Here is a 27,337-nt window from a genome sequence, read left to right on the forward strand (position 1 = left end):
ATTATTGCGACATCAGACAATGTTCACACTATGTCAAAATCCATATCAAAGTGCAACTCAACACAAGTGTTCATTTTCATATTGACTTCTACATTTATTCATTTCATAACGATATCCATTTTCCGACAGGTACACCTACCTGACACATCTCATTCATATTAATCAAAGCAAACCTCATGGGACATTTGGGATCTGTCGAGAAACCCCTGAAACAGCTAATGGTGTGGAACGGGACTGTCCGAGTTCATTCCGGAAGGTGCGCGGTTGACGGCGGCTCTTGGGATAAAGTTTTCGTTTAGCGACTAATTACGACGTGGGGGAACGGTTCAGGCTCTTTTCGAGACCGTTAGCTCCTTTGAAGAACCGGCGAAACCGTAAAGGGAAACAGGGCTGAACTCACGCCTCCCCACCGGGTCCGGGAAAGCGGTGTTGCTAAAACATATGGAGTTTTTATGGAATTTATGGAATCTGTTGTCCGTCTTCCGCGCAGACATTTAATGGTGTTTGCTTTGCTCTTTTACGGGTGTGTGTAAAAAGCTTCGTAAGTTACTGTGATGTTTCAGTCCTAGTCTTTCCTTGTTTCTCTTAGAGAGGAGATAATGAAGTTTTCTGTGCCCTTTTTCTTTTGGTTATGTAATGGCTACAGATTGGCGTTAGTTAGTTCGTTCGTTAGTTAGTCGGCTGCGACGTGAATTTTCTTCGCAAAGGCTGAATTTCAGAGTTCACCCTCTGGCCTCAGCAATGATTGCCTCCTCAGATGAAAGCGGTCAATTCCAGAAAACAAAACAAACCAAAATAAAATAAAAAAAAACCCCAGCAGAAATAAAACATCAAATATTGATTCTTTTAGAAAGTAAGATACCGTATGCACTCTCTCTCTCTCCCTCTCTCCCTCCCTGAAGACCAGCATGATCCAAAACACCAGAAACTCCTACTGTGTCTTACCAAACACTCTGAGGATTCTGACCCAACTGCATTAGTGCAAACAACCATATAGTCCAACAAAAGGCAAACAAAGTTCTTTTTTTCAAGCCAGTTGTTCTGACACACAGGCTTTCTCTGTGTAATATACTGACAGAGTGGGTGTATCTGTTTCCATCCTCGTAAAGAGAACCAGATTTGGAATCTGGCTTCTCCGTCTTTCTGAAGGGAAAGAGACTCTCTGTTGAAGAAGTTTGACCTCCAGCCATACCGACGGCAGCAAATTTGATAACTGTCTGCCTCTTCTTTTTTTCCCCCTCTTCATCACTCTCTTCGTCTGTCTATCAGTCATCCTCCTATCTCCCTCTTTTGCCACTCTGTATTCTTCTCCGCTTTTGTCTCCCTCTCTCATTTTCTCCCCTCAACCGCCTCAAAGTTTCCTTACTCCACTTTCTCTCCTCTCCTCTCCTTTCCTCTCATACCTCCAAAGAGATCTAGTGTTGAAATATTCAAAGTTTGAGAGAGAACAGTTCTAATCTCTGTAATCAAGGCTTTGACCTTCAACAATCAAGGCTTTGACCTTCAGGATGACACATCTTCTGATGCAGGACTCTGTCCCTCTCCACACAGGTGGTGTTTGGAGTTTCCGAGCTCCGTTCTGTAATTAGCTGGCGGCCTGGCAGCCCCCCCTCTAATCTGGGTTGGGGGATTAAGGGGCCTCAGCGTGGGATTAGGAGCCCGGCTGAGAGCTCCTACGCGGGGCGCCTGGATTTCCCACAGTTCCCTAGGAGCCCCGTGTTCAGACAGGATTTAGGGAGCGACGCACAAGCACCCCGTGAACTCAGCTCAGCTGCTACGTGTCTGTGTGTGTGTGTGTGTGTTTGTGTGTGTGCGCGCGCGCGTGTGTGTATGTATGTGTGAAAGCTTGTCTGCCAGCACAGATAGAAGATCTTACGAACTCCGTTCTTTAAGTGCAAGCACATGATAGAGACAGAAAAAAGAGAGAGATAAGAGAGAGAGAGAGAGAGAGAGAGAGAGAAAGAGAAAGAGAAAGAGAGATGAGGTCCGGTCACAATCTCTAAGGCTTTCATCAGCGTCTTCTAAGCTCATTATTAAAAGACAACTAATCCCTTGTCTGTGGAGTGTAAACACACTGATATAAACGCTAGGCTAAATGCTAATCCATTAGAGATGACTTGAGAGACACTGAGATGGGGGGGGGGGGGGGGGTGCTCAGTTTCCCCTTAGAACTGCATAAACTTTACAGACAGGGGACTGCATTAAGCTACACTCCGCCTGTCTGTGTTTCATTTAATCTCTCAGAGAGAGAAAAAGAGAGAGAGAGGGAGAGAGAGAGAGTGTGAGAGGGAAGGGGGTGATAAGGACCAGGTGGGCATGCAGGCATGGTATTAAATCCATAAAAGTACTCAGGTAGGGTTAGTTTACCATCAATCTAAACCAGATGAAACTGGATACTGAGGAGTGACGGGGCAGAGGGATGGTAGAGGTCACCCTTTAACTCTCACAATCTTTAACTAAAGACTCTGGGCCCCTCACTCTCTCAGTCTCTCTCTCTCTCTCTCTCTCTCTCACACACACACACACAAACTCATTCAAACCCATTAATATACCGTCGAAGATACACACACACACACACACACAAACTGATTCAAACCCATAGATATACCATCAAAGATACACACACACACAGACACACACACACACTTAATGCACATCGTCAGTCATATTGCACACCTTGTGAACTCTGCCCACATTGTAGACAGGTCACCACACACACACACGTCTTAGTCAGAGTCTACAGAATCAATAGCTGGTCATCTTCATGTTTTAGAAATGCCAGTAGAACCTATGTCAGATAGCATATGCTTAGAGAATGGAACATCACATCAATGACCATCGAATTGACATTTAAGAAAATTATAAGCAAAGACTATAAGACTCTCACTGACATGAACCCCACCTACATTTGTACTATCCCACCGAAACAGTTCTGAGAGGAACAGCAAGTCCCAGGCTGGAGAGAGTCCCCTGAGCCCCCCCCCCATGCCCCCCATGCCCCCCATCTAGTCTCCCCAAATTCCTTTTAGCACAAAAAAGGGTCACACAACAGTACCCCTCTTCCTCAAAACACTGGCTCCAAATGAACTCTGTCCCCATTCACAGTTCTGCTGCAACAGACAACTGAACAGTCTGCCCCGCTCGCCAGCCAAAGGACCAGAGAAACTATTCAATCTATACACCAGGAACACAGAGAGAGGGAGAGAGAGAGAGAGAGAGAGAGAGAGAGAGAGAGAGAGAGAGAGAGGGAGAGAGAGAGAGATTCATATCTGAATAACACAGTCGACAGAAGCACCCCTCCAGCCTACGTGAGCAGCACGTCTAGTCAGTTCATCAGACGTTCGCTTTTTTCGGTTGCAAGTGTATCTTTTTGTGTGTGTGTGTGTGTTAGAATGTATGCGTGCGCGTGCGTGTGCGTGTGTGTGTGTCCGGATCCTTCCTTTCGCCGCCTGAATGCCTCCTGTGTCTGACCTGCCAAGTATCCGCTAGCGGCCGCCCTCTTTAGCACGTGAAAGGAGTCTGTTGAGCGCGAGGGCTTAGAGACGCACTGAAGTGCCACAATGAACCGGCGCGCTCGTCTGCCAAAGCTAACCGCGCTAGTGTGGCCTGACCGGGAGACGCGGCGGAATCTTAAACAGCCACGCAAACAACAGCCATCTTCATCGCCTCTATCTCCACGCTATTCACGTTTAAGATACCTTTTTGGTTTATTCCCCCCACACATACACCCCCCCCCCCCCCCGCCCCTTTCATACTTCACTTGTTTCTTTTTTTTGTTTTTTCCGCTACGTTAGTGACTCCGCCGTTGTCCGAGAAGAAAGCGTCGAAGAAGAGAACGAACGGGAAATTTGTATCTACCCGTTACCAACTTCATCTGTCACCCTCTGCCCCCCCCCCCCCGCGTATCAAAGGATCGGTAAGATCGCTCAGATCGTGTGAGAAGAAATGTCCCCAGGATTAAAAGAGCGAGATTCAATTCAGCTGAAATAGGCAGACTTCACGCAAATACACTCTCTCTCTCTCTCTCTCCCTCTCGGTCTGTGTGTGTGTATGTGTGTGTGTGTGTGTGTGTGTCTGTGTATATCTATATGCGTATTTGTGTGTTTACTCCAATGGCAGAATTTAAATTTTAGCACTAACAAAACCAAAAAAGTAACGTAAACGTGTCTAAACATAATGCTCGACCTGTCTACTAAACGAGACCCCTGTAAAGAGTGAACCTAACAGCGAGTTACACTGAACAAGTTACACTGACTTGAGTTAAGCGTGTTTCTTTAAAGTATACACAGACGGCTTTTGGCGTGACAGGCATTGTGTCGCGTTTGGTGTGACAGGCATTGTGTCTCGCTCCTTCTCGTGTGTGAAACAAGGAAAAGGTGTCAGTTTGGCCAGCCAGCAGCGGCTGTTGAGCAAAAGTATTTCTATGAAATATCAACGAACTACTGTGTCACAGGAGAGCGAACCTTTCAGGGTCCAGGGGAAAAAAAAAAAAAAAACCCATCCAAGCTGACATTTACAGGAAATATCAATGGCTACTTAATTCAAATTTTCTTCTCGTTCTGTAGAGAAATGTGAAGGAATATGAACTCAGAAGAAAAAAAAAAAACAAGACAGGCAGTCGACTAATCTAACGAGAACGTCAAGCAGTCGAAATCTCGCAGTGGTACTTACGGAAAAAAACCCCAAAACAAAACAAGTCCAAGGCTTGCGATGCTTGGCACAACTGACTTATACCATAAATAAAAGGCCTTGTACAGCATTGCATGATTTATGGTCAATTCATCAACCAAACTTTGTCACTGACTCAGTGAGAAACATTATTCAGTAGCTTTTTAAAGCAACGACAATAAACTGCCTGCATTGTAAAACAGCACATTAGCTTTAAAGTGCGCTACTTAAAAAGTTAAAAAAAAAAAAAAAAAGAAAGACAGAGGATATTGCCTGTTTTGTGTAGGCTCCAAAAGCCCATAACTAAAAGACCTGAACCCGGCTTGTAAACGTTTAACGCGACCCCAGCACCAAGAGTAGTTTGGTAATGAAGAAAGGCTGCTTGTAATATATTAACAGCAGGGACCAAGTTCTCACAGACTCCCACCAAAACATCCTCTGTACAATTCACTTTGAAAGTGAGAGAGGGAGAGAGAGAGAGAGAGAGAGTGTGTGTGTGCGTGTGTGTGTGTGTGTGCGTGTGTGTGTGTGTGCGTGTGAATGACTGAGCATACAGAGAGGGGTGGCCAACAAAGAAATCAGGAGCAGAATATTTTTATGTGTACAATGAATCAAAACCAATGTTGATCGATTCTATCCGTGAACACAGACAGACCGACAGACACACACACACAGACACACACGCACACAGACACACATGCACACACACACATACACACACACACACACATACACGCGCACACACACGCACACGCACACGCAGAGACACATACACACACACATTCGCAGGGCAGAGCCACAGACGGAGAGAACAAAGAGAATCATACACACAATAGGGATGGACTGGAGATGACCGCTGGGATGTTAATTAGAATACCTACAGAGATGGAGAGAGAGAGAGAGAGAGAGAGAGAGAGAGAGAAAGAGAGAGCAAGAGAGAGAGACAGGGGGCAGAGTGAGGAAAAAAAGAGAGGAATTTTAAATTGAGCAACAGGATTCAGGGACAAGAGAGAGTAAAAAAGAGAGAGAAAGAGAAGGAAACAGAACAGAGAGAGAGAGAGAGAGAGAGAGAGAGAACGAGAGCAGGGATCCCAAATGAAATAAAGGTAAGCTCGAGAGACAAAGAGAAAACAAGAACTAACACGCACATACGCACACACAGGCAGGCAGATGGTGGACACCTTTTTCCCCCGTGAAAGGAGGGAGTGTTTGAACAGATGAGAGTGAGAGAGGAGAAGGCAGTCACTTACCAGTGTAGTGTCACTCTGCTGTCATTCCACACGCCAGCGTCCAACAGATATCAGGTCCTACTGTACCACATCCAAAACAAGGAGAGGGGGAGAGGGGGAGAGAGAGAGAGAGGAGGGAGGGAGGGAGAGAGAGAGAGAGAGAGAGAGAGAGAGAGAGAGAGAGAGACAGACAGACAGAAAGAATATTTTACTCATCTACTCACTCACTGACTGGTTGTGCCCAGCATAAAGAAAGGGGGGGGGGGGTTGGGTGTGTGAGGTGGGAGTCGGTTTATGAGGGGGGGTTGGTGATGTGTGCTGTGAGGCGTTCAGGCTTGTGAAAAACAAACTGTTAACTTTCGGAATGAATGAGTGGAGAAGTGGAGGGGGTTGGGGGAGGGGGGGGGTGGCAGGGGTGGGGATGGTTGGGGGTAAGGACTATTCAGACAAACCAAATCAGGCTGCTTTCTGAGAGCTGACATGATGGAGAGGTTCGGGGCGACCGGGGAGGTTTGGAAGAGGGGGGTAGTGGAGTGCTACTGCTCTCTTAGGCTCTCTGTGGTCCTCAGCGCTGACGGGAGAAGAATCCAGGAAAAAAAAAAAAAAAAAAAAAAACGGAACAGACTGGACCAGACCAACCAGCAAGGGTTAAACAAACAATCCTCCAGTTGTCTGCTGCACTCTCACTTATACACATTACATATGTGTTGATTTTGTCTCTCTCTGTCTCTCTCTCTCTCTCTATCGCTCTCTCTCTCTCTTTCTCGATCTGAAGAACTTTTGCCTGCTCATTTGCTAAATGTGCAGCAGCAGTGCTGGAGAAGCTCGACTCTGTTTCTCTGGCGACATTTGCTGTGGCTTTTAGTGAACTATGTGATCCAACCTCTTTGTTACTTTCTTCCCAGACACACACAGACACACACAGACGCGCACGCTTGCGCTCGCACGCGCACACACACACACTCAGAAATGTACGCGCTCACAGATGAACACCCACTCTCTGGTGATGCTTAAATTGATTTGAAAAAAAATCCATGTTGGTTCTGGGATTAAAAATAAATGAATCCCTCCGTGAATCAATGAAATGCACCAGTCAAATTACAGAATGCTTTTCATCCATCTATCCATCCATCCATCCATCCATCCATTCATTCATCTAATTTTGACAGCAGATAAGCAGTTGAGGGGTTATAAATGCAAGCAGGTTGTGGTTTGTGGTTTGGATTTTTCTCTACTGAGAAAGAAATGGTTAGACTAGAAATGCTTTCCCTCTCAGGACCAGCTTCCAAATCTCATTGCCATCACTGATAGAACCATGTGAGGATGAACTGGACTACAGAGAACAATCAACCGCAAATAAACAGCAAACAAAAGGCTATTCTAAACAGACCCCCCTCCACCCCAACCAATCACACACACACACACACACACACACACACACACACACACACACACACGGTGCCCAGTTTCCAAAAAGATGCTATATTTGCATCTAAATATTTCCCTATGTCATATTTCCCTAAACATCTGACATTTGAAAATATGTGGTAAAGCTCTATGAAAATAATTTATGAACCTGTTACATTTACTTAATAAAGCCCAACAGTTCTTACGTATTTAATCATCCAATAAAACGGTACATTGGGTTGGGGTGAACTGTAGAATGTTCTAGATACAGTGTTCATACACAGACATGTTTTTACTGTAGAGGATGTGGGTCAGTCTTTTGTTTGGTCAGTCACGGAAAAGAAAAACACAAGAGCCACGCCCACCAGAGAAAATGATTGGCTGAGCCATAGGGGTAATTAGCATAAAGAGTCCGGGATTGGAGCAGAGAGGAGACTGAGGTGAGAGAAGTAGGGTTAACGCAGACACTGAAATGCTTTTAACAGCCTGCTCCAGGATTTGCCTGGCGAGTTATTTAGGTGAAGAAACCTCAACACGTTTACCGCTTTGGTTAGGGCCATGAATACCACGCTTGTTCTCCACTCAAGTAAAAATAAAAACAAAAATTAATTGGGAATATATTAAAAAAAAAAAACAACTTTGTGCGTACAGCAACAGACACGACTTGTGTATGCGATTTTTTTTTTCTACATGTCTGCCAGTAACTGGCTTCATTTAGAAAACTTAAAAAAAAAAACGAAAAAAAAAAAAAAACCCATCACTTCACTCGCTGACTCACAAGAGTAATTAAGTGAGTACAACACGAACTGAAGAGGGCAGTTAATTCTCCTTGACATACTGGCCTATTTTGACAATTGCCTCCTTGTAATGGTATTGTGAACATAAGTTTTCAGACCGACATTTACTGATTCTGTTTTGCCGTTTACATTTTGATGCTATATGAAAGTGGGACTGGCCAGGCAAAACCAGCTTTGGATCTTCTCTTCGGGATCAGAAGTAAAAGACGCTGCTTCGTTCCGGGTTTTTCCTTTTTTCGTTTTCATGACTCATTTGACGTTTTTAGACATGAACTCTGGATGTTGCCGTGCTGATTAGCACAGTAAAACACTGTAGTTTCGAGTGTATTTTCTGTCATGAGAGAAAATGACAGTCTTTGGAGGAAAAAAAGAAAAAAAACCCCATTAAAAATCCCAACATTTAATCAAAAAACCATTAGAGGTAGTGACAAACCCCTCATCCAAAAGTGTTAGAGATATTTTACAGGATGTGTTCAAACTAAGATGAAGGTCATTTACAAACTATGTCTAGATAAACTGGTGACTGAAGTCTGGACGGAGTGTCGATTGTGGTTTGGCTGGGGAGGAGAAAGTAGAGGAACATTTCACATTAAGTTCTGAGTTTTTGCCACAGTGTATTTCAAAATGTTTTAAAGAATCGTTTGGGTTCATTTGAGATTCTGTTTCAAAATCTCGGCAGTGCTTCTGGAGGTCACTGAGCGCATTCCAAGTGTTTGAGGGGTTAATTCCAAATTTTCCTGGGTGCTAAACCCCTCCTCTGATCCTCGTTACTTGAAAAGTCGTTTTTATAGAGAGATGTCCAAGCGTTCCTTCTTCCAATTTCAACAAACCCATCCAATATCCGCTCTCAACCTGTCTGGATCTGTCCGGATCTGCTCGGGCCGGTCCCCCCGAGGACGGCCGAGATTTGTCGGCCAAGAGGATTCCTTTTAAGGAACGAGATTCAACTTTCCAAACGAGATGAGATGAGACGGAAAGAGAGAAAAGAAAAAAAAAAACGCAGCGTGAGAAATTACTGAAGTGGAGAGGAGAGCTGAGGAGGGCTGTCTGATGTTAATTAGCCTTGTTTTCAAGCTCTCTCTCGGGGCGGGGGTCCATTCCCCGGGGGCTTGGGCGCGATCGACTCGCGTATGATTGGCCGCCAATACGATAAGTCATTGCTTGAACCGATGACAGAGAGAACTGAAAAACAGACCCGGGGAGCACCGTTTCGCAGCGGAACACATGAGATCAGTCGTGAGAGTGAAGCGAAACCTAAATTTAGGTCAGAGTTCTTTCATAAGAAGACGCGCTGACGGTCTTCTGGCCCAGCACACCAGTATTCTAGTGTCCTCTCTCTGCTCCTCCGCTACGGACCTTTTTAAAATGTCTCTCTGACTCTTTCCTTCTGTCACGTTTCCAACCTTTCCTGTTTATCTCTGTCACTTTTCTCTCGTTTATCTCTCTCCTCCCTTCTCCTGGCTGCGAGCGGACGGGGGGGGATCTGGAAGTCGTCCCTGTTCCGTACTCAGGTTCGGGTCCAGCCGGGTTTTCAGCTTTCAGGAGCGGTGACGTTCGGAGCGAGACGGTGGTCCAAGCTTTTAAAAGAACATTAATCGAGGACAAGCTAGTCCATTTAAAAAAAAAAACAAACAACATTGTTAAGTTACGCTATTTTACCACAAGGCCCAAATTTTCACTGAGCGATGACTCACACGGTTTAAATGTCACACAAAACAAATAGTTGTTTTGTGAGCTAGGATTTTTAAAAAAAGTATGAGCTAAGATTTTAAAATGTCAGGTAAATTAATATTTAAAGGACTCCACGACCAAAGCAGTCACGGTAAAGACAGCATAACAAGGCTTTCAGTATTCATGAACACAAGAGGGTTGTTCTGTACAGAGAAGTTCCATGTTTAGAGTCGGATTTCCCCGGCAAGCTCCTAAATGCATTATAAGATTATAAGTCAACTGATCCAGAATTTGATCTGGCTTTAATTGCTTTTTTTTTTTTTTTTTTTTGAAAGGGGTTGTATCCCCCTTTTCGGGCCAGTGTGGTGGTCATAGCCGATCACGATGTATTTCTTCTGTTCCCTGTGTACTAGCCAATTTCCCACGCGGGCTGGGGAGTGTGTAGACAACCACACGTCTCCTCCGACACATGTGGAGGCAACGATCACTTCCCGTCGCCAGGTTGCAGGGGACGTTGCCAGGAAGCCATAACGCATCTGGTGGTTCACGCCACGCTCCCCGGGTTCTCCCAACACTGGCGCGGTGCCCTGACCCGCCGAGGGGGAGCCGCTGTTGCGGCGGGAGGAAGATAATCCGAGCGCCGGGTTCCAAACACCCGCCAACGCTGCCAGTTGCGCTCCCGTGAACGCCCGGCGAAGCCGGAAGAACGGCCAGCGGGTCTTGAACCCCGGTTGAGGTGAGCCAGTGGCTTTTCTGGAGCGCCACCCGAGCAGCCGGTCGATCCGGCCTTAATGTCGGCCAGGCGTCTCATTATGCCTCTTTGCGTCCAGGAAGACTTGGGCTCTCTTTCACGAGTTTTAATAAAAAAGGATGGTGAAAGTGGCCGATCATTGGCCATTTCTCGTCAGAATGCATCCGTGCAAGGGTGCGTGTCTGAACTGGGAGCCGTGTTTGGCTTCTGATGAATGCTAACCCTGTGGGGGTTTTTTTGTTTTGTTTGTCTGTTTGTGGAGGTGTTACTGGGAGACAGGCTGGTTGTTACGTTTCCTCTCCCACAGAGAGACAGAGAGAGAGAGAGAGAGAGAGAGACAGAGAGAGAGAGCGAGAGAGAGGGAGAAACCAACCAAAACAAAACAGAAGAGAAGAAAGCTCTAATGATTTATGGAAGGCTGTAGCTCTCAAGGTGGACCAGGTTCAAGGGTCTGAGAGAGTTTAGCATAACAGCGCCGAGGAGAGAGCAGAATTCCTCCGAGATGCCAATAGATGCTTGTGCAGAAACTACACAACAGCACACTGTAACGCCTCTGGGAGAGGAGGGAGAAGAAGAGAGAGAGAGAGAGAGAGAGAGAACTGAGAAGATAAAAACTTTCCCTTTTGGACAAACATCAGAGAGAGAGAGCGAAAATCCGCTGATCTATTCACAAGCTGCGATGGGGCCGCTGTGTTTCACCAGTGACGAATCCGAAAAAGAAAAGTGAAGAAAGGGCAAAAGATAAAAAAGGAAAAAAAAAAAAAATCACCATCGCTTCAGTGGTCTGTCTGCATCTTATCACTCGCGTCTTAATCTTAAATCGACCCTAACGAAAATACCGTTCGCTCACAAACCTTCATTCAAAACTGTGGCGCTCACAGTGCTTTAGAATTTAGAATTTCAAAAATGTATCGAAACGTTAATAAGCCGCAGCGGGGTTTTTTTTTAGGTTTTTTTTACGTTTCGCAAGAGAATTTTTGAGCTGAGAAAACCTTCGCCGTAACGAGCCAGCGCCCTAACAAGTGACATCACCGCTGCTGCCTGTCAGACGACCACCGCAAGGTGACAGGACACGCCGCCAGCGAGCTGTATCGATTGAACAATTACACGTGGCGGCGTGTCTGACAGTCATTTAAACCCCGAGCGGCGAGATTAGATGTTCGGTTCTCAAAGGGGGAAAGAAAAAAAAAAAAAAAAAGCTGACAGGTGAAAAGAGCAGGAGATCCCGGAGTGACCTTCGGGGTCACCATAAACATGATATCAATTAAGAGGGCGCATAAATCATACATCAAGTCGTGGGAAAACACACACACACACACACACACACACACACAGAGAACGACAGGCACAGAGAGTGTCTCCTGTGTGCGGCGGAGTGTAGGAGACAAATGCTTCTCGTGTTTTGGCATTTTGCTAACCTTTAAAACCATCAGAAACACCACTATTCATCTTCCTTAGCCACACTCGACAGACTATCCTATCACCAGCGTGACTTGGGGGGGGGGGGGGTTGGGGGGCGATCCGCGTCGAAGAACAAGCCTGCGCTCCTTTTCAGTTATCTCAATCAGTCCTTCAGTGGTTTAAATATATTGTTACAGACAATCCCCTTTGCCTCGCGGGGTGACCCTGAAGCCGCCAGCGGAACGAGCCGGAGAGATCTGGGAATCAAAGCGGACAAGTAGGAAAGGGGAAAATTCCTCTCCGCAAAATCCACAGGGAAGGACTCTGTACCAAAGAGTTTGGAAGTGTGTGTGTATGTGTGTGTATGTGTGTGTATGCGTGTGTGTGTGTGTGTGTGTGCTGCCAACCATTCTGTCCCTGAGGTATAGGAGCTGGTGTCCCTCACCAGATGTCTTACTGAACATTAAATTTCAACACAGCATGAAGAAATAGACTAATAACTGTGCTACTGCAGATCAGTATAAATATGATATAACACTCTCATTACACAGCAGATGTGCCTTTCATTCTCAGCGATATTAAACCTCAGCAAGGCACTGGTACAAACTGTAGCTAATTTTTTTTTTTTTTTTTTGCTTCACTCAAACCCCTTGTTTCTTGTAACGGACTAATTTATCAAGTTTCACTGACACATTTCCTGTTTTATACCCTAAGGGCTATTTTTTTAAAGTACTCATGAGATACATGGAGAAATCTTGGGACTGGAGAGGAGAGAGAGCTGAAGGCTTTCGGGGGTTTTGCCTACATGATAGATACAGTGTGTACTTTTACAAGCTTGGCTGGGGATGTGACGTTTCGTGACATGTAAGGAGCTTCGTCTGTCTCTCGCCCCCCCCCCCCCCCCCCCCACCCCCCTTCGTAAAAACAGATGGATGGCTCGTCATGCGCTGGCTCATCTGCTGATCTGCTCAGTGCTCTTTTTTTCCCTTTTCTTTCTATCTTCCTTTCTTTCTTTCTTCTTCTTTTTTTTTTTGAAGGTGCTGGTTTTAAGGATCCCAGCAGTGTGCATTCCCAGAGCTCCCATTAAGACATCTGTACTGGCACCACCAACATCACTCACTTCTTTCTAATGGAACGAGACTCATTTTGTGGAAGTGCCCTCAAAGAACACACTCGTTCACATTCACACACGCACACACACACACACACACTTTCAGTATAGATATGTATCTTTAACCGAAAACAAAACAAAACAACATCAGAAAACAGAACTGATATGCTGACACTGGGCTGGTTACTTTCAGTATTAAAAAGTTGGTAGAAATCAAATCTTCACCAGGTTGATCACTGACCTCAATCAAACCCCATCACCCATTGGTTTAGGGTTAGATCTGACATCCCCCATGGCAACCACCATTATTAGGTTACAATTAGATCTGACATCTCCCATGGCAATTAACATCATAAGGTTACAGTTAGATCCAATATCACCCATGGCAACCACCACTATAACGTTAGAGTTAGATCTGACACCACTCACAACGATCACTGTTAGAAGATCAAATATACCCCCACATAGGAGAAGACACAAAACTACTGAATCGGGTAAATGAGATTCAGACAAAATGATACATGCAACACATTGATCACATTAAATGGATTTAACAATGCATTTAAAACTGAGACATGGAGTAGAGGAGACCAGACTTTCAAAGGCCCATTGACTTGTAGTACAAACAGTGGACTGGTTTGTGCTACAGGACTCATTCTCTACAATTAGCGTCTGTCTAATAGAAAACCCACACTGAGGATCAGAGGGATTAATTACGCTCGCATAGCACCCTGGTCACTCCCACACACACTCACACACACACACACACACAAAGAGAGAGAGAGAGAGAGAGAGACCCTGTCTTGGTCAACACAGTAATGACACAGTTGGGTTGGTTTCCAGTGGCACACTGGTGTTACACTACGTTCCGTGTTCTCCGGTGACAAAGCCCGAGAAATCCCGCAGTAGGCCTTTACGGCGGACCGGCTGTCCGTCCATTCACGGAGAGAAGAGAGAAGGGTCGACTCTAATCTGATACGGCCCCATTAAGAGTAGACTGGATTACTGGCACTGGAAACCAGAGCCTCTGAGGGACAGAGCGGAGCTGACCTTGTCATTTTAGTCTATGGGAAACGCCTTGCCCTTCCCGAAAAATGACTTGCTTGTTCCTCTGAACCAGCCACAGAGTACAGCGTTCCCCCCTGGGACAGTGTATGTAGATGGGTGGGGTGGGGTGTGGGTGGGGGGGGTGCTCCGGTGAAATCCCCTTAAACACAACACTTCTTCCTTAGGAGAGGCCGTCAATGGTCCGCTTGTCCGTTGCGTTGCTTTCCAATAAGAGCGCGCCACCTCACCGGGGGGTGGGGGTGCATTGGAAACAGAAATTATTTGCTTTAAATTTTCAGACCTTTAGCTTGACTTGTTCGACTCACACAAGCCACGCAGTGTTACCCCGAACCTCCTGCCGGGAGACTTTCATAGGTCTTTTCATTTGCTTTTTTTTTTTTTCCCTCTTTCAAACACGGACCAGCTAGCGAGACGCAACCGCGACCTCCTCACACAGGTGTCTCCATCCATCCATCCATCCATCCATCCATCAATCACTCTCCCCCCGCGTTCTCCTCTCCGCTTCCCGACCGCGAGCCGTAAAAATCCGAAGCTCGGTTTGACGTACCGCAATTTTACTTTCTAGGCCGAGCTTCTAAGTCTGAAGAGAGCTGCGTTCTTTCAGCCTACGAACAACAGACCTCTGCTGGTCTAACACACGTGTAGTCGCCGCAAAAGCTCTTCCTGGCCGCAGGCAGTAAACTCTGAAACGCCGAACTGTAGGTCTGACTGAGTGTGAGATCTTTCCTGGGCAGCTGTGCGCTGGTTCTGACCTAGCCTTTGGTTTTTTTGGGGGGTTTTTTTAGGCTTTGAACTGAATTCTTGCTGGTCTGATAGAAATGTACCCATCACACCAGAGATAAATATGTGGAAGATGATCACGGTATCAACTTTTTTTTTTTTTAAATCAAGTTGTCTAAGTGATGATGACATAACACAGAGGGAATGCTGGGAGATTTCTGGGTTCTAAGAGACTGTCATCCCCACTCTCTCTCTCTCTGTCTCTCTCTCTCTCGCTCTCTCTTTCTCTCTCTCTCGTTCCTCTTGAGATTGAAACTTCATTCCTTTATGATACACTCACTCCGGGACTACCAGATTAAAGTAAGATTACTTGTCAGAGTTTGACCACCAGATCATCCTCCGAGCCCCTTTGCTCCACCCCCTGAAATCAATCACTGTCTGACGGAGAAGTGAGTGCAAATAAATAAATAAATGAATAAATAAATAAAATCAAACTTTTTACACTCTCTCTAAGATCTCCCTGAAAGTTTTGGACCGGCCCGACATTCACGGACGGCGTTTTAAAACAGAACGGTCGGTGCGTGCATGTCTGATGGCCTGTAAACATCTTAAAATGTTCGGTGAGAGATGCTGAGCGCATCTGGCTATGTGCTCAGGAGCTTCAGTAAACAACATCTCAACAGGTCCCCCGCCCCCGTTCCAACGACACCCATGCTTTACAGTTTTACCCCTGAAACTTTAATAAGTCCTTAGAGGGCATATTTTCCCCTTTGGTTTCTTTCAGCCAAAACAAGTGCGGATCGTGTAGAGTTTTTTTTCTTTTTAATTTGTTTTTATTCGTGTAACAATCTAAGACTGGCTGAGAGGCTGAGAGTGGTGTTGTGGAGAAAAGGTAAAAATCTCTCTCTCTCTCTCTTTCTCTCTCTCCCTCTCCCCCCTCTCTCTCTCTTGTTCTCTCTCTCTCTCTTGTTCTCTCTCTCTGTGAGTTCCATCCGGTGTTCACGATGAGTTTTCCATCCATCATAAAAACAACAACCAAAAAAGAAAAAAGAAAGAAAGAAAGAAACAGCCCCTTCTGGTTTAAAATGGTTGCGAAACAGGACAAAGCCATTGCTTAACAACGCAGTCATATTTCACCCTCTGGCAAACACAATGTGGCCTCAGGCAGTAATTCACATCACTGAAGAGCCAGGATGTCTTACTCTTCTAACAACTTCACAAAACTCGGGCTTAGTGTGGGTTAAATGAACTTCATTTAACGAATCCCATTTTATCCTGCATTTCAGTCATCTTTCAAACACCCTGCTGTTGTGGAGAAAAAAAATCGATACGGCGAGGGTGGGGGGTGGGGGGGGGGGCAGCAATCCGTCGGAGTGTCCTTGTGTTGATACATACATATATACCTGCTAGGTGTAATTTTTCGATTGGCGCTCTCGGATTGTGCGCCGTCTCCGCTTTGACGGTCGTCTGACGTGAGAAGACGGGGGGCGGAGAGAGAGGGCGCTGACAGAACGAGGCTGGCGGGTCACGCCTGGGGGTCAGCTAATCGAGCCGACAGAAATCCAACGTCTCCGTCATATCGCATTTCACACGGGCTGGGCCAATAGGATCGCTGAAAGGACCTCGGCAGGCAAGAACGATACAGGGACCGCGCCCGTCGACGTCTCGTGTGTAACACTATTCTTCTGTGCTCGATTAATACACCCGCGTTTATGTTTAAAGCTAGAATTGTGAATGTGATACATACAGGGGTGCTGTAAGGTGGTGGGGGGGTTGGGGGGTTAGGACGATTCCAGGGGCCCAGCACCGATAAGGGGCCCTCGCAGAACACTACTAATAACACTATTAAGGTTTGGAGGCCCCAATATTATATTCTTTCACAGGGGCCCAAAATTTCTAGCGGCATACCTGGATACATATTTGGTTATAGGACCCCCTCGATGTCACATCTGGGTGTTTTCTCTTACGTACTGGTCTGATAACCTCACAGACAACTTTGCCATTGTACATACTTGGGTAAAATGAAATGAAAAACCTCACATTTGTTACTTGACAATATTCCTGTGAAGGTGAAGGTATTTCTGTATCATGAGTCTCTAAGTGCAGAAGTGTATTCATCTGTTGAAGAGGATCAGAATTTCAACTTTATTCAAAATGTTTTCCCCTTATGAATTATCCCTCAGTCCCCAGTGTCCTGCCATCCGTGACGACACAAACCAAACTGGTATCTCTCAGTAAACCCTTTTCATCCTCTGCCACTCTGTTTTTGGACTCTCAATATTGCCTGCTCTACTGGGCAGTTTCCATCCCCTATAAAATTTTAATTAGCTCTGTTCATTTCCTGGCAATAATTCATATGACAGACTTAAAGAATGCGCTTTTATCAATTTTAGATGAGCCTTCCAAAAAGTCACCGCCGGACAGAATAATTGCAGGGATCGTAGGGATGAAATTCCTCAGGACGATTTAATCCCGCCTGTTGATTTCAACACTTCATCTCCAGGAGCATCACTCCGGATCTTTCCGGCATCCCCACCCCCCATCACCCCACCCCACCCCACCTCGACATTGACAGCTGACGAGAGCTCTCGTCCGTTCATAAGCCGTGAGCGCAGAGGGGGCTGTTCAGCATATGAAAAGCAACATCCGCAGCCACGCCGGGAAAACACCGGGACATCAGGTTTCAGACAGTGTGTATCGATCGTATGACTATTAATGCCTTCAGGTGGACCTTTTTTTTTTTTTTTTTTTTTTTTTTTTTTTGCTCGCTGTAACAAAATGAAGTCCAAACCCACGGGGTCAGTTAAACAGACCCAGGTTGAGATTCTAGGTGAGGCTACGTGGAAATGTACCCTGAGGGAAACTGTGTGGCTGTTAAACGGGATCTTTTTTTTTTTTTTTATGTTTGTGACATAAAAGTGAACATCAGCAGTAGGTATTAACAGACAAGGAGAAGGCCCAGGGAACAGACCATTGCTTTTAGACTGGGGGGAACAGAGGTGTGTGTGACTGTATTTTCCCATTCAGGGCATGGATGAGGTTTTCTGATGGGAGGATTTTTCTCCGCCTGCGGAGGAGTGACTCCATCAGTGAAACTCCGATCTAATCAGAGACGACACAGAATACGAGAATGGAGGAGACTTGTACGTGTGTGTGTGTGTGTGTGTGTGAGATTGTGCGCGCGTGCATGCGAGCACGTGAGAGGAGGAGTGCTGAGGTTTATCGAACAGTCGCGAGAAAACGTTTGTAGGGCCTAAGATCGGAAAATAAACAAAGTTCTAAACCGATCGATATGAGTTACGTGCAAATCCATCCTCTCCCTCGCCCTCTCCATCCTTACCAACGAGTTTTCAAAGGCAATCAATCAACAGAGGAGTTTCATTTCATATCTAAGCTGTTAAGTTGCAAATGACTTCGTTTAAGAGTAAACCGAATCAAGCGAGAATGATTTTTTCCTGATGACATTGTGAAATGAAATGCTTAAGGCTACACCCTTGCAGTAATAGTGAATGGAACCTAACACCTCTCTATGCAGACGTAAATATACCGCATATCTGTGAAAGGTTTGAAGACTAAGCCACAGTAATGTGGGGTGCCACACATGACTAAAAAAATAGACACATATACAGTGGATATCAAATGTCTACACGCCCTTACTGAAATTTCGGATTTTGTTGATGTAAAGCCTGAAATCAAGACAAATAATGCCAGACCTTTTACACCTTCGGTAAGATCTCGGGACAAGCGATATTTAAGTGAAAAATACGGGAGTGACTTCTGGGAGAAACAATTAAAAATAAAATACCTGCAGTGCCTTAGCCGAGTTCGTGTGCATGCCCTGTAACTAACGCTTTGTGGAAGACTAGTATTTTGCTTTGATTACAGCTGTGAGTCTCTTTGGATTGGTCTCTATGAACTGAACACATCAGGACTCAACTTAACGCACAGTCTCTTTAGATTGGTCTCTATCAACTTAACGCACCAGGACTCAATTTAACACACCAGGATCCAACTTAACACACAGTCTCTTTAGATTGGTCTCTATGAACTGAACACACCAGGACTCAACTTAACACACAGTCTCTTTAGATTGATCTCTATGAACTGAACACACCAGGACCCAACTTAACACACATTCTCATTTGGAGTGGAGCTGACTTTCAGCTAACTCGTCAGTGATCTCGTGTGAACAACCGCCCGAAGGTCAGACTAAAAATTTTCAGCAGGACTGAGGTCTGGACTCTGGCCGGGCCGTTCCGGGACATCGATCCATTTTCTTGATCCATCCCTCCGCTCAGCTAAGCTGTGTGTGTTTTGGATCACTGTCGCGCTGAAAGACGAAATTCTTCTTTAATTTCGGCTCTCTGGCAGAAGCCAACGGGGTTTTGTGCCAAAATATCTTGGTACTTCAGAGCCATTCATTTTCCGTCCCTCTATCTTAACCAGAGCCCTTTGTCTGAGCTGAAGAAAAGCAGCCCCAGGGAGAAGATGCTGTCCCTGCCATACTTTACAGTTGGCATCGTCTTCCCCTGGGCGATGAGCTGGGTTGGCTTTACGCCAATCAGATTCTTTTTGGAATCGCCACCAAAAAAACACCACCTTGGTCCCATCAAACCATACAACATTTTCCCACACGGTTCTGAATCTAACTTTTTTCGCGAGCTTTGAGATGGGCCTGGACGTTCTTTCTTCTGAACCGCGGCTTTGGCCTTGCCGCCCTACCCCCGGCCGGCTCAAGACTCGTGCGGGGGGAGGGGGAGGGGGAGGGGGGGGTGGGGGGGCGCAGGAGAAACGGTTGTAATACGCAGGGAACGGCCGCTGACCGCCGTAAATTCCAGCAGCTCCTTCAAAAGTTGTCGTTGGGTGTTTTGAAACCCTCCCCCGTTGAGCTCTCTCATCGCCCGTTCATCAACTTTGGAGGCTTGTCCTAAAGTTTGCATTTCCACATGCTCCCACGGATCCCGTAGTTCTAACTGATGGTCTTGACAGTGTTCCGTGACGTGATGAATACCTTCAATGTATTTTTTTAATACCCTCTTATTAAAATATAAATTTTATTATTATCGTTATTTTATACAATAAGATCTCAAAGAGCTTTTGATGTCTCTTTGTGGACAAGGGTAATTTCTGCGCGGCTCAACCGTGAAACTTTCAGGGAAAAACCTTTCAAAAGCAGCTCATTTTTACGAATCATCTGTTCCTGATTCAAATCAGAATCATCTTGGTTGATTTCAGGCAAGTTCAAATAATCTTTGTAAGATGTTTTGAAATGCTTTAATCAGAAGTTACAAGACCCAGTGTAAAAGGCACACATACTTATGCAACGAAGGTATTAAAGTTTTCTGTTTTTAATTCTTTTTCCTATGAGTCACCTTTTAATTTCTCACTTAAATGTTGTTTGTTTGAAGATCAAGGGTGAATTTTCAGCCTTTACATCAACAAGTAAATAAATGTATGAAAAGTTTTCAACTCTCAATAGATGTGTGACATGTATTCCAACTTTTATTCAATGCGTGAGATGTTTTTAACATTTAATAAATGCAGCGCTTTTTGCATATTACAAATTTGTGGAACTGTTATTAAATAAATATCTGGGAAGTTTCCCAAGATTTAAAATGTGTTAATCATTTAACAATTGTGTGAATATTTTTCACATTTAACAAATTCGTCATTTCACATTTAATAACCGTTTAGAAATGTGACAGAAGTAATAAAGGGGCGAGCACGATTCTCTCATTTTTCGCTTACACGGGGTAAATGTTGACAGACTGGAAAAAATAATATAATTTTGTCATCTTCGGTACCCCATACAATAAAGTGCTTAAACGGATTCTAAGGCAGGTAAAATAAACAGTTTTATCAGTATCAGACAGATGGGAAAAATACGTGCTCGGAATAGTGGATAAACAGGCTTGACACAATCGGTAGTAAAGAGAGCAACTGATGTTAAGCGGAATCTGATACCGAAGCCTAACACAGTCACAATAAACTGCTGAAAACTTGACGAGACAGCGCCGTTGCTGCGCGCATGCTGGTGCTGGCGCAGGTGCAAGGAAAACTTCAAGCATTGACAAGCGTCTTAACACGCAAAGCGACAGGATGGTGAGATCACACAATGTCTGTGCAAACTAGAACTAAAATGACAGGCTTAAATGCAAAGGAGAGATGCTCATCAAACCAGTCAAAATATAACACGGTTAAGATTTGGACTTTTTTCGTAATATGTAGCTATCACCTTAAACTTTGGTGGTTACCGCACATTACAGTATATGCTAAACCAGCAAAAACGCCGCTGACAACTGCAACTCTGCCTGGTCCAGCTTTGCTCAGTACGCTGCCTATAGAGAATGGCGCAATCCCCCTGAACAAGAGTGTCTACGCAATGGGCGCACTGCTGCCCTCTAGAGGTACTCTATGATCTAACATCGAAAGTTGACTGCTAAATGTCTGCGCTTTATCTGTCCGTTCGACAGCGAACAGCATGCAAATCAGCCCAGCGCATGAATAGACTGAGAAACGAGCATGCCACTGCAAAACAAGTACAACACGTCAGTTTGTGAAATAGAAGGAAAGACGAGAATACACCAAACATTTAATTCCACGAGCCACAGAAAAATAAAACGCTACTAATCAGTTCTCTGCCGTAAAACCTTGCAAGAAACAGGTCGTTGTGTGCTCTCCGTAAAGGAATACTGCAAGGGTGTCAGTTAAAATTTCAGTCAATGTCTATTTAAATCAGCAAATTAAACCCATGTGCATGCGTTGCTTAGCAATGGTCTAACGTGTATATCAGATTTCAAACTATTTACCGTTAATATTTACCGTTAATCTTACCGTTATCACAATTCTGCAAACTTTTAAAGGTCCTTAGGAATGCGTCCAAATTTCAAAGGGGTTTTCATATTTTGAAAGCAGGTGAAAATTTACATTCAAAGCCATCTTACCTTATTTCACGGTTGCTCTCATCCGTTTTTCTAAGAGAAGCAGTATTGTCAGATGGAGAGGGTAATAGCCTTCTCCGTAACTCGAGAGCGAAGTGGTTCGGGCTGTGTAAGGATTGCAAGTGTTACTGCTCGCAAAACTCCTGCAGTTGACTGTCCGCTCGCGCCCTCTCCGACAGCACCGCCTGCTACCGGGACAATAACAACTCAACCTGGTACGAGGGGGGAGAATTCGGGGGGTTAGGATGTTAATTCCGCGAGCAGTCTAAACGAAGATTAATAGAAAATCTGTCGCGATTTGAAATTGAATGGTGTGTTTTTGATAACCTCATGAGCTTTTTAAGGTTGTTGATAAGCTCTAAGAAAAAGTGTTATTCGATGGCATTGGTGAAACGTGGACACCCCCATTCACGGTGATCTTGATGTCGCCCGCTATCATATTCTGGGTACCAAATACAGCAACACAAATAACAGTGCCAAGTAACACCAAACTTTATGCCTGTGTTATCCTATATGCATAATAACGATCTAAAACAAACAATAGGATATGTGTTCTTTCGTGTGTACCGTCTTAAGTACAAACATATCTAATTATTGTGAATTAGACAACTCCACATTAACCTAGTATAATTAGGTAGGCCAGCTCTCTGTCAGATTATAGGCTATTGGTTAAGTGTGAAAAAACGGTCAAAAAGCTGCGGGGGTGAAAAGAGACTAGTTGAGGGTAATATTGACCTTGGCACGTGAGTTATCCATTACTTGTCTTCTTAACAAAAGCAATCTACTTTTGGGACGCTCATTCGAACTAAAACATTTCACTTGGCAAATCCAATTGGTGATTCAAGATACCACACCTGCCAACCTCGCTGTAAAAAAAAAAAAAAAAGAAAAGAAAAAATCCTTCAAACAAGCGCCTTCTGTTTTGATTCTGAAGGAGAATGTTTATGAAGGCGTGCGATGCCTGATAAAATTAAATTAAAAGAAATCTGCTGACAGAGCAGGTTCTTAGTCTTATTAAATATTCCCCGAGGATCAGTCACAATTTGTTTTCACGCCTTGAACCTCAGCAGAGGTAGACGACTCACGGAGAATTGTGTTTGCATTCACACCGCCGTCTGTTTATCTGGATAGAGAACAGTTATTATTACAGGTTTGACGGCTGAAACGAAAGCTCCGTAGCAAATATATGACACGCTATCAGACTTTTTTTTTTTTTTTCAGGGCCGAAATGTGTAACTGAAGAGTTTGGACTAACAGATCAAGGGGGGGGGGGGGGGGGGGGGGGCTTTAAATCAGAGTTTTGATTAGAATCAGATTTTATGCTCTGTGGCTCCTAGGTTGGGGATTTTCCAGAAGTTTCTGAGATGCTGAGGATCACATTTTGCTAAAGCCAAACGTGAGTGAACGAGTTGTAAAAATGGCAGAGGCGTTTCAGTTTGAATGGAACGAGTGATGACGGACATCCGAGCTTTAGCACAGAGAAAGAGGGCAGTGATGGAGGATATTTCAGAAATGTTTTGGGCTAGCCAGGTCTGCCCACCTGATAAACAGGATAGCATTTGGAAGCTGTCAGTTACTGTAAGCAAAGCAGACGCAGCCAACATCTTTTTCCACAGTTTCACGTTGTGTGTGTGTGTGTGTGTTTGTGTAAGGTGTATGGTAGAAATCTATGCCGGGTTCCATCTCAGAATGTCAGTGTGTACCACTCCTTTTTTGTGGTAAATCAGGAAAAAAAGATAAAAGCTGACAGATGAAATGTAGACAGATAACATCGTGTCAGTGAAAAAGCAAATGTCTGAGTATTGAAATAAACTCAAATCATCTCACAGTATTCAATGCTTAAGTCAACACTGCGCAGTCAGAATCAACTTTGGTGCAGGACTACAACTGACATCTTTTTCTTTTTAACCTTTCCCAATGACCACTCACAGCTAGGTTCTGTGTGTGTGTGCGTGTGTGTGTATGTTTGTGTGTGTGTGTGCGTGTGCCTGTGCGTGTGCGTGTGTGTATGTGTATGTGCGTGTTTGTGTGTGTACGTGTGTGTTTTTGTGTGTGTGCATGAGTGCTTGTGCCTGAGTGTGTGTGTGTGCGTGTGTGTGTGTGTATGTTTGTGTGCGTGTGTGTATGTGTATGTGCGTGTTTGTGTGTGTACGTGTGTGTTTTTGTGTGTGTATGCATGAGTGTGTGGGCATGAGTGCTTGTGCCTGAGTGTGTGTGTGTGTGTGTGTGTGTGCGCGCATGCGCACGCTTGCGTATGTGTTTCCGCGCTTACGCATACTGGCGATAACCACGCACCTGTTCAGCTAATCTACAGCACCTGAATATCTCCCCAAGTGCAAACATGCAGTCTGACACATTTTTGATGTTCGCCTTGAATCGAAACAAAAAGCAAACTGGACGGTTCCTGCCACGTTTTGGTCCCATCAGCAGTTTCTCACTCTGGGCAAACTCTTACATTTTTGTTTGTTTGTTTGTTTGTTTACAACGCTGTAAGTTCTGTGCATGTTGTCCCGGAGGGGGAAAAAAAACACATTGGCTTGTTCTTGGAGCAGACCGGCATTGTACTCATGGCTGAATTTACTGCCAGCACTGGGAGAGAATGACTCCACACACCCAGTCCCACTGGAGAATGACTAACCTTATTCTTCAGAACTTTCATGTCAACACAATCACATGTCAGCACGCACCGTACAGAATGATTGCATAATGATGATGCAATTTGTGTGAAAGAGAGCGTTAAGCATATATATGAGTAGAGTGCTTAGCAACACTTACACACAATGTCAACAAAACCGCAAAAAAAATATCTCTCTCTCTCTCTGAGCCCCTCTCTCTCTCTCTCTCTCTCTCTCTCTCTCTCTCTCTCTCTCTTTCTCTCTCTGTCTCTCTCTCTCTTCAGCACTCCGGAACTCTTTTATAGTCTTTTCAATGAATATAATTTGGTAAATTTCAATGGTACATTACTTGAGATTCTATATGATCCTCTTTTAGTTCGTATGTATGTGTGTGTGTGTGTGTGTGTATATATATATATATACATCCCTCATCCGCAATATATATATATATATATATTGCGGATGAGAGAGTAGATAGATTTAATGTACCCCTACAAGTTTAACATTCTGTGATGCATTCTAAATTAAAAAAACACACACACACACACACACACTGTGATGTTCCCTCTGTTCGTGGTTCTCTCTGATTTTTCTGTGATACATGGTTGTTTTAATCTCTGCTCTGTAAGTGGGAGACAGACAGACAGACTGAATTCTGGTTCTTTATGTAATGAAAAAGATATCAGAGGTGAGATCAGACAGGGGGAAGCGAGAGTCAGAGGACTGTGTCTGTTAGAGAGAAAAAGAGAGGGAAAGAAAAGAAAAGAAAAGACTAATCTTCAGGAGAAGAGGATTAAACCCTCCTACTTTCCAAAGGAGACTGACCTTTGACCTGAGAAACAGTTTTTTTTTTTGTTTTTTTTTTTTAAGTTAGAGAAGGTGTAGCACATGTTTGATAGCACAGCCCAGACAGGCACTGCTGGGATCCACTAGTTCTCTCTCTCTCTCTCTCTCTCTCTCTCTCTCTCTCTCTCTCTCTCTCTCTCTCTCTAACTACCCTTTCTCCCCTTTTCTCTCAAACCATGATTTATGGTTTTTATTATTATTATTATTATTTGTCTGTGATAGATCTTGATGAATTATACATTTTTCAATACCTTGACAACCTCATTACTCTAATCATGAGTATTATTCATGTTATGTCATTTAATTATCTGTGCAACATAAATAAAGAAAAGTATTTGACTGTCCTTTTTTTTTTGCTATTACCAATAGCAGAGTGGGATGATATGTGAATCCCATCGCAGGGGCTGATGTGGGGTCGTTGCCGTTAGTGACGGCGTTGACGGGGACATTATTTCTTCATGTCTCCTATTGTTTCAGTAATGGCCTTCTATTTACAGAATGTCTTTAATGAGTCCCTTCACTCAGACCAGTGAGCATGTGTGAGGAACAGAAAAAAAGTCTGCTGGAGATGTAGAGAGAGAGAGAGAGAGAGAGAGCGAGAAAGAGAGAGAGAGAGAGAGAGAGAGAGAGAGAGAGAGAGGGAGAGAGCGAGAGAGCGAGAGAGCGAGAGGAAAGGGGAGAGGAGAGAGGGAGAGGAGAGAGGGGAGAAGAGAGAGAGGGAGGGAGAGAGAGAGGAGAGAGGGAGAGAGAGGAGAGGAGAGAGGGGAGAAGAGAGAGAGGGAGGGAGAGGGAGGGAGAGAGAGAGGAGAGAGGGAGAGAGAGGAGAGAGAGAGAGGGGGAGAGAGAGAGAGGGAGAGAGAGAGAGGGAGAGAGGGAGAGGGAGAGGAGAGGGGAGAGGAGAGAGAGAGAGAGAGGGGGAGAGAGAGAGAGGAGAGAGGGAGAGAGAGAGAGGGAGAGGAGAGAGAGAGAAAGAGAGAGGGAGAGAGAGAGGATAAGGGAGAGGAAAGAGAGAGAGGGAGAGAGAGGGGAGAGAGGGAGAGAGAGGAGAGGAGAGAGGGGAGAAGAGAGAGGGAGAGAGGAGAGAGAGAAAGAGAGAGAAAAGAGAGGAGAGTAATAGAATGAAGGGTGTACTGACATTGAAGACTTTTTTGATTCCTCTGTTTTCTCTTTTTCTCTTTTATCTTTTTCTTCCCTTCATGTGACACTTCTGTGATTGTATCTGCACACAAAGATTTCATTGTTTGCATTTATTTGTTCTTGTTGACGCTCTTTTCCGGAAGAGTAAGAAGTTAGTACTGAAACAGTATTGGCATTTGGTACGTAGGTACACACCAGTGAATTGTCAAGCCTGGGGCACAAACCACAACCCTGGATAGAGTGGAAATTTGTTATCCAAAAGAATTTATAAAATTACATGTACTCTGAAGACTTCTGTTGTGTGTTTTGTTGTTCAATTTGTTCTCTCTCTCTCTCTCTCGCTCTCTCTCTCTCTCACTCTCTCTGTGTCTCTCTCGGTCTCTCTCTCTCTCTCACTATCTCTCTCTGTCTCTCTTTCTCTCTCTCCTCTCTCTCTCTCTCTCTCTCTCTCTCTGTCTTTCTCTCTGATATTCATGCTTTGTGTTGTGCATTTCCACTGAACACAGTTTATTTCTTGGTGTCCAGGGCCAAGGTGATCAGACACTTGCTCAGCTGAGGATGAGTATGTGATAGTTAGATCTGGTTTAAACTGGTATGGTAAACTGGAGAAGCCCCTGAGGTGCACCTGAGAATGGAGACCAGCGGAGAACGAGAAATGTTTACGACATTTTTTCCCCCATACAACTATGATGCTGCATGAGTTACCAGGCTGGACACATCCTGGTAAAAATAACAAATATTCAAAACATTAATAAAGATCCTGATTGGTCACATTACTTACCTCATGTGTCATTACACAATAAGCATTGTTATCGGCTTAATCTTGTATGAAACTGATATGTTTATGACACGCCCCATTATTAACAATACCCAATACCAACACCAATGTTAGCTCTTCACTTCTTTGTGGCTATAACGTTTTTTTTTTTTTTTTTTGGCAATAACAATGCTCTCCACGATAAATGTTAAACAAGA

At 44.6% G+C, this 27,337-nt stretch overlaps 1 protein-coding gene across 1 annotated transcript in view; it reads right to left on the reverse strand.

Annotated features, from left to right (window-relative positions):
* The window catches only part of sema5bb (sema domain, seven thrombospondin repeats (type 1 and type 1-like), transmembrane domain (TM) and short cytoplasmic domain, (semaphorin) 5Bb), a 48,683-nt gene extending 38,375 nt beyond the window's left edge, over positions 1-10,308 (reverse strand). Inside the window, exons 1-2 of the mRNA XM_030781796.1 lie at positions 10,131-10,308; positions 3,472-3,606 (exon numbers count right to left, since the gene is read on the reverse strand). Of these exons, the coding sequence (XP_030637656.1) occupies positions 3,472-3,606; positions 10,131-10,308 (313 nt within the window). The remainder of the gene's footprint in view (positions 1-3,471; positions 3,607-10,130) is intronic.
* Positions 10,309-27,337: the final 17,029 nt, after the last annotated feature.

The sequence above is a fragment of the Chanos chanos genome, chromosome 8 (assembly GCF_902362185.1).
Source record: "Chanos chanos chromosome 8, fChaCha1.1, whole genome shotgun sequence".
Taxonomy (NCBI): Eukaryota; Metazoa; Chordata; class Actinopteri; order Gonorynchiformes; family Chanidae; genus Chanos; species Chanos chanos.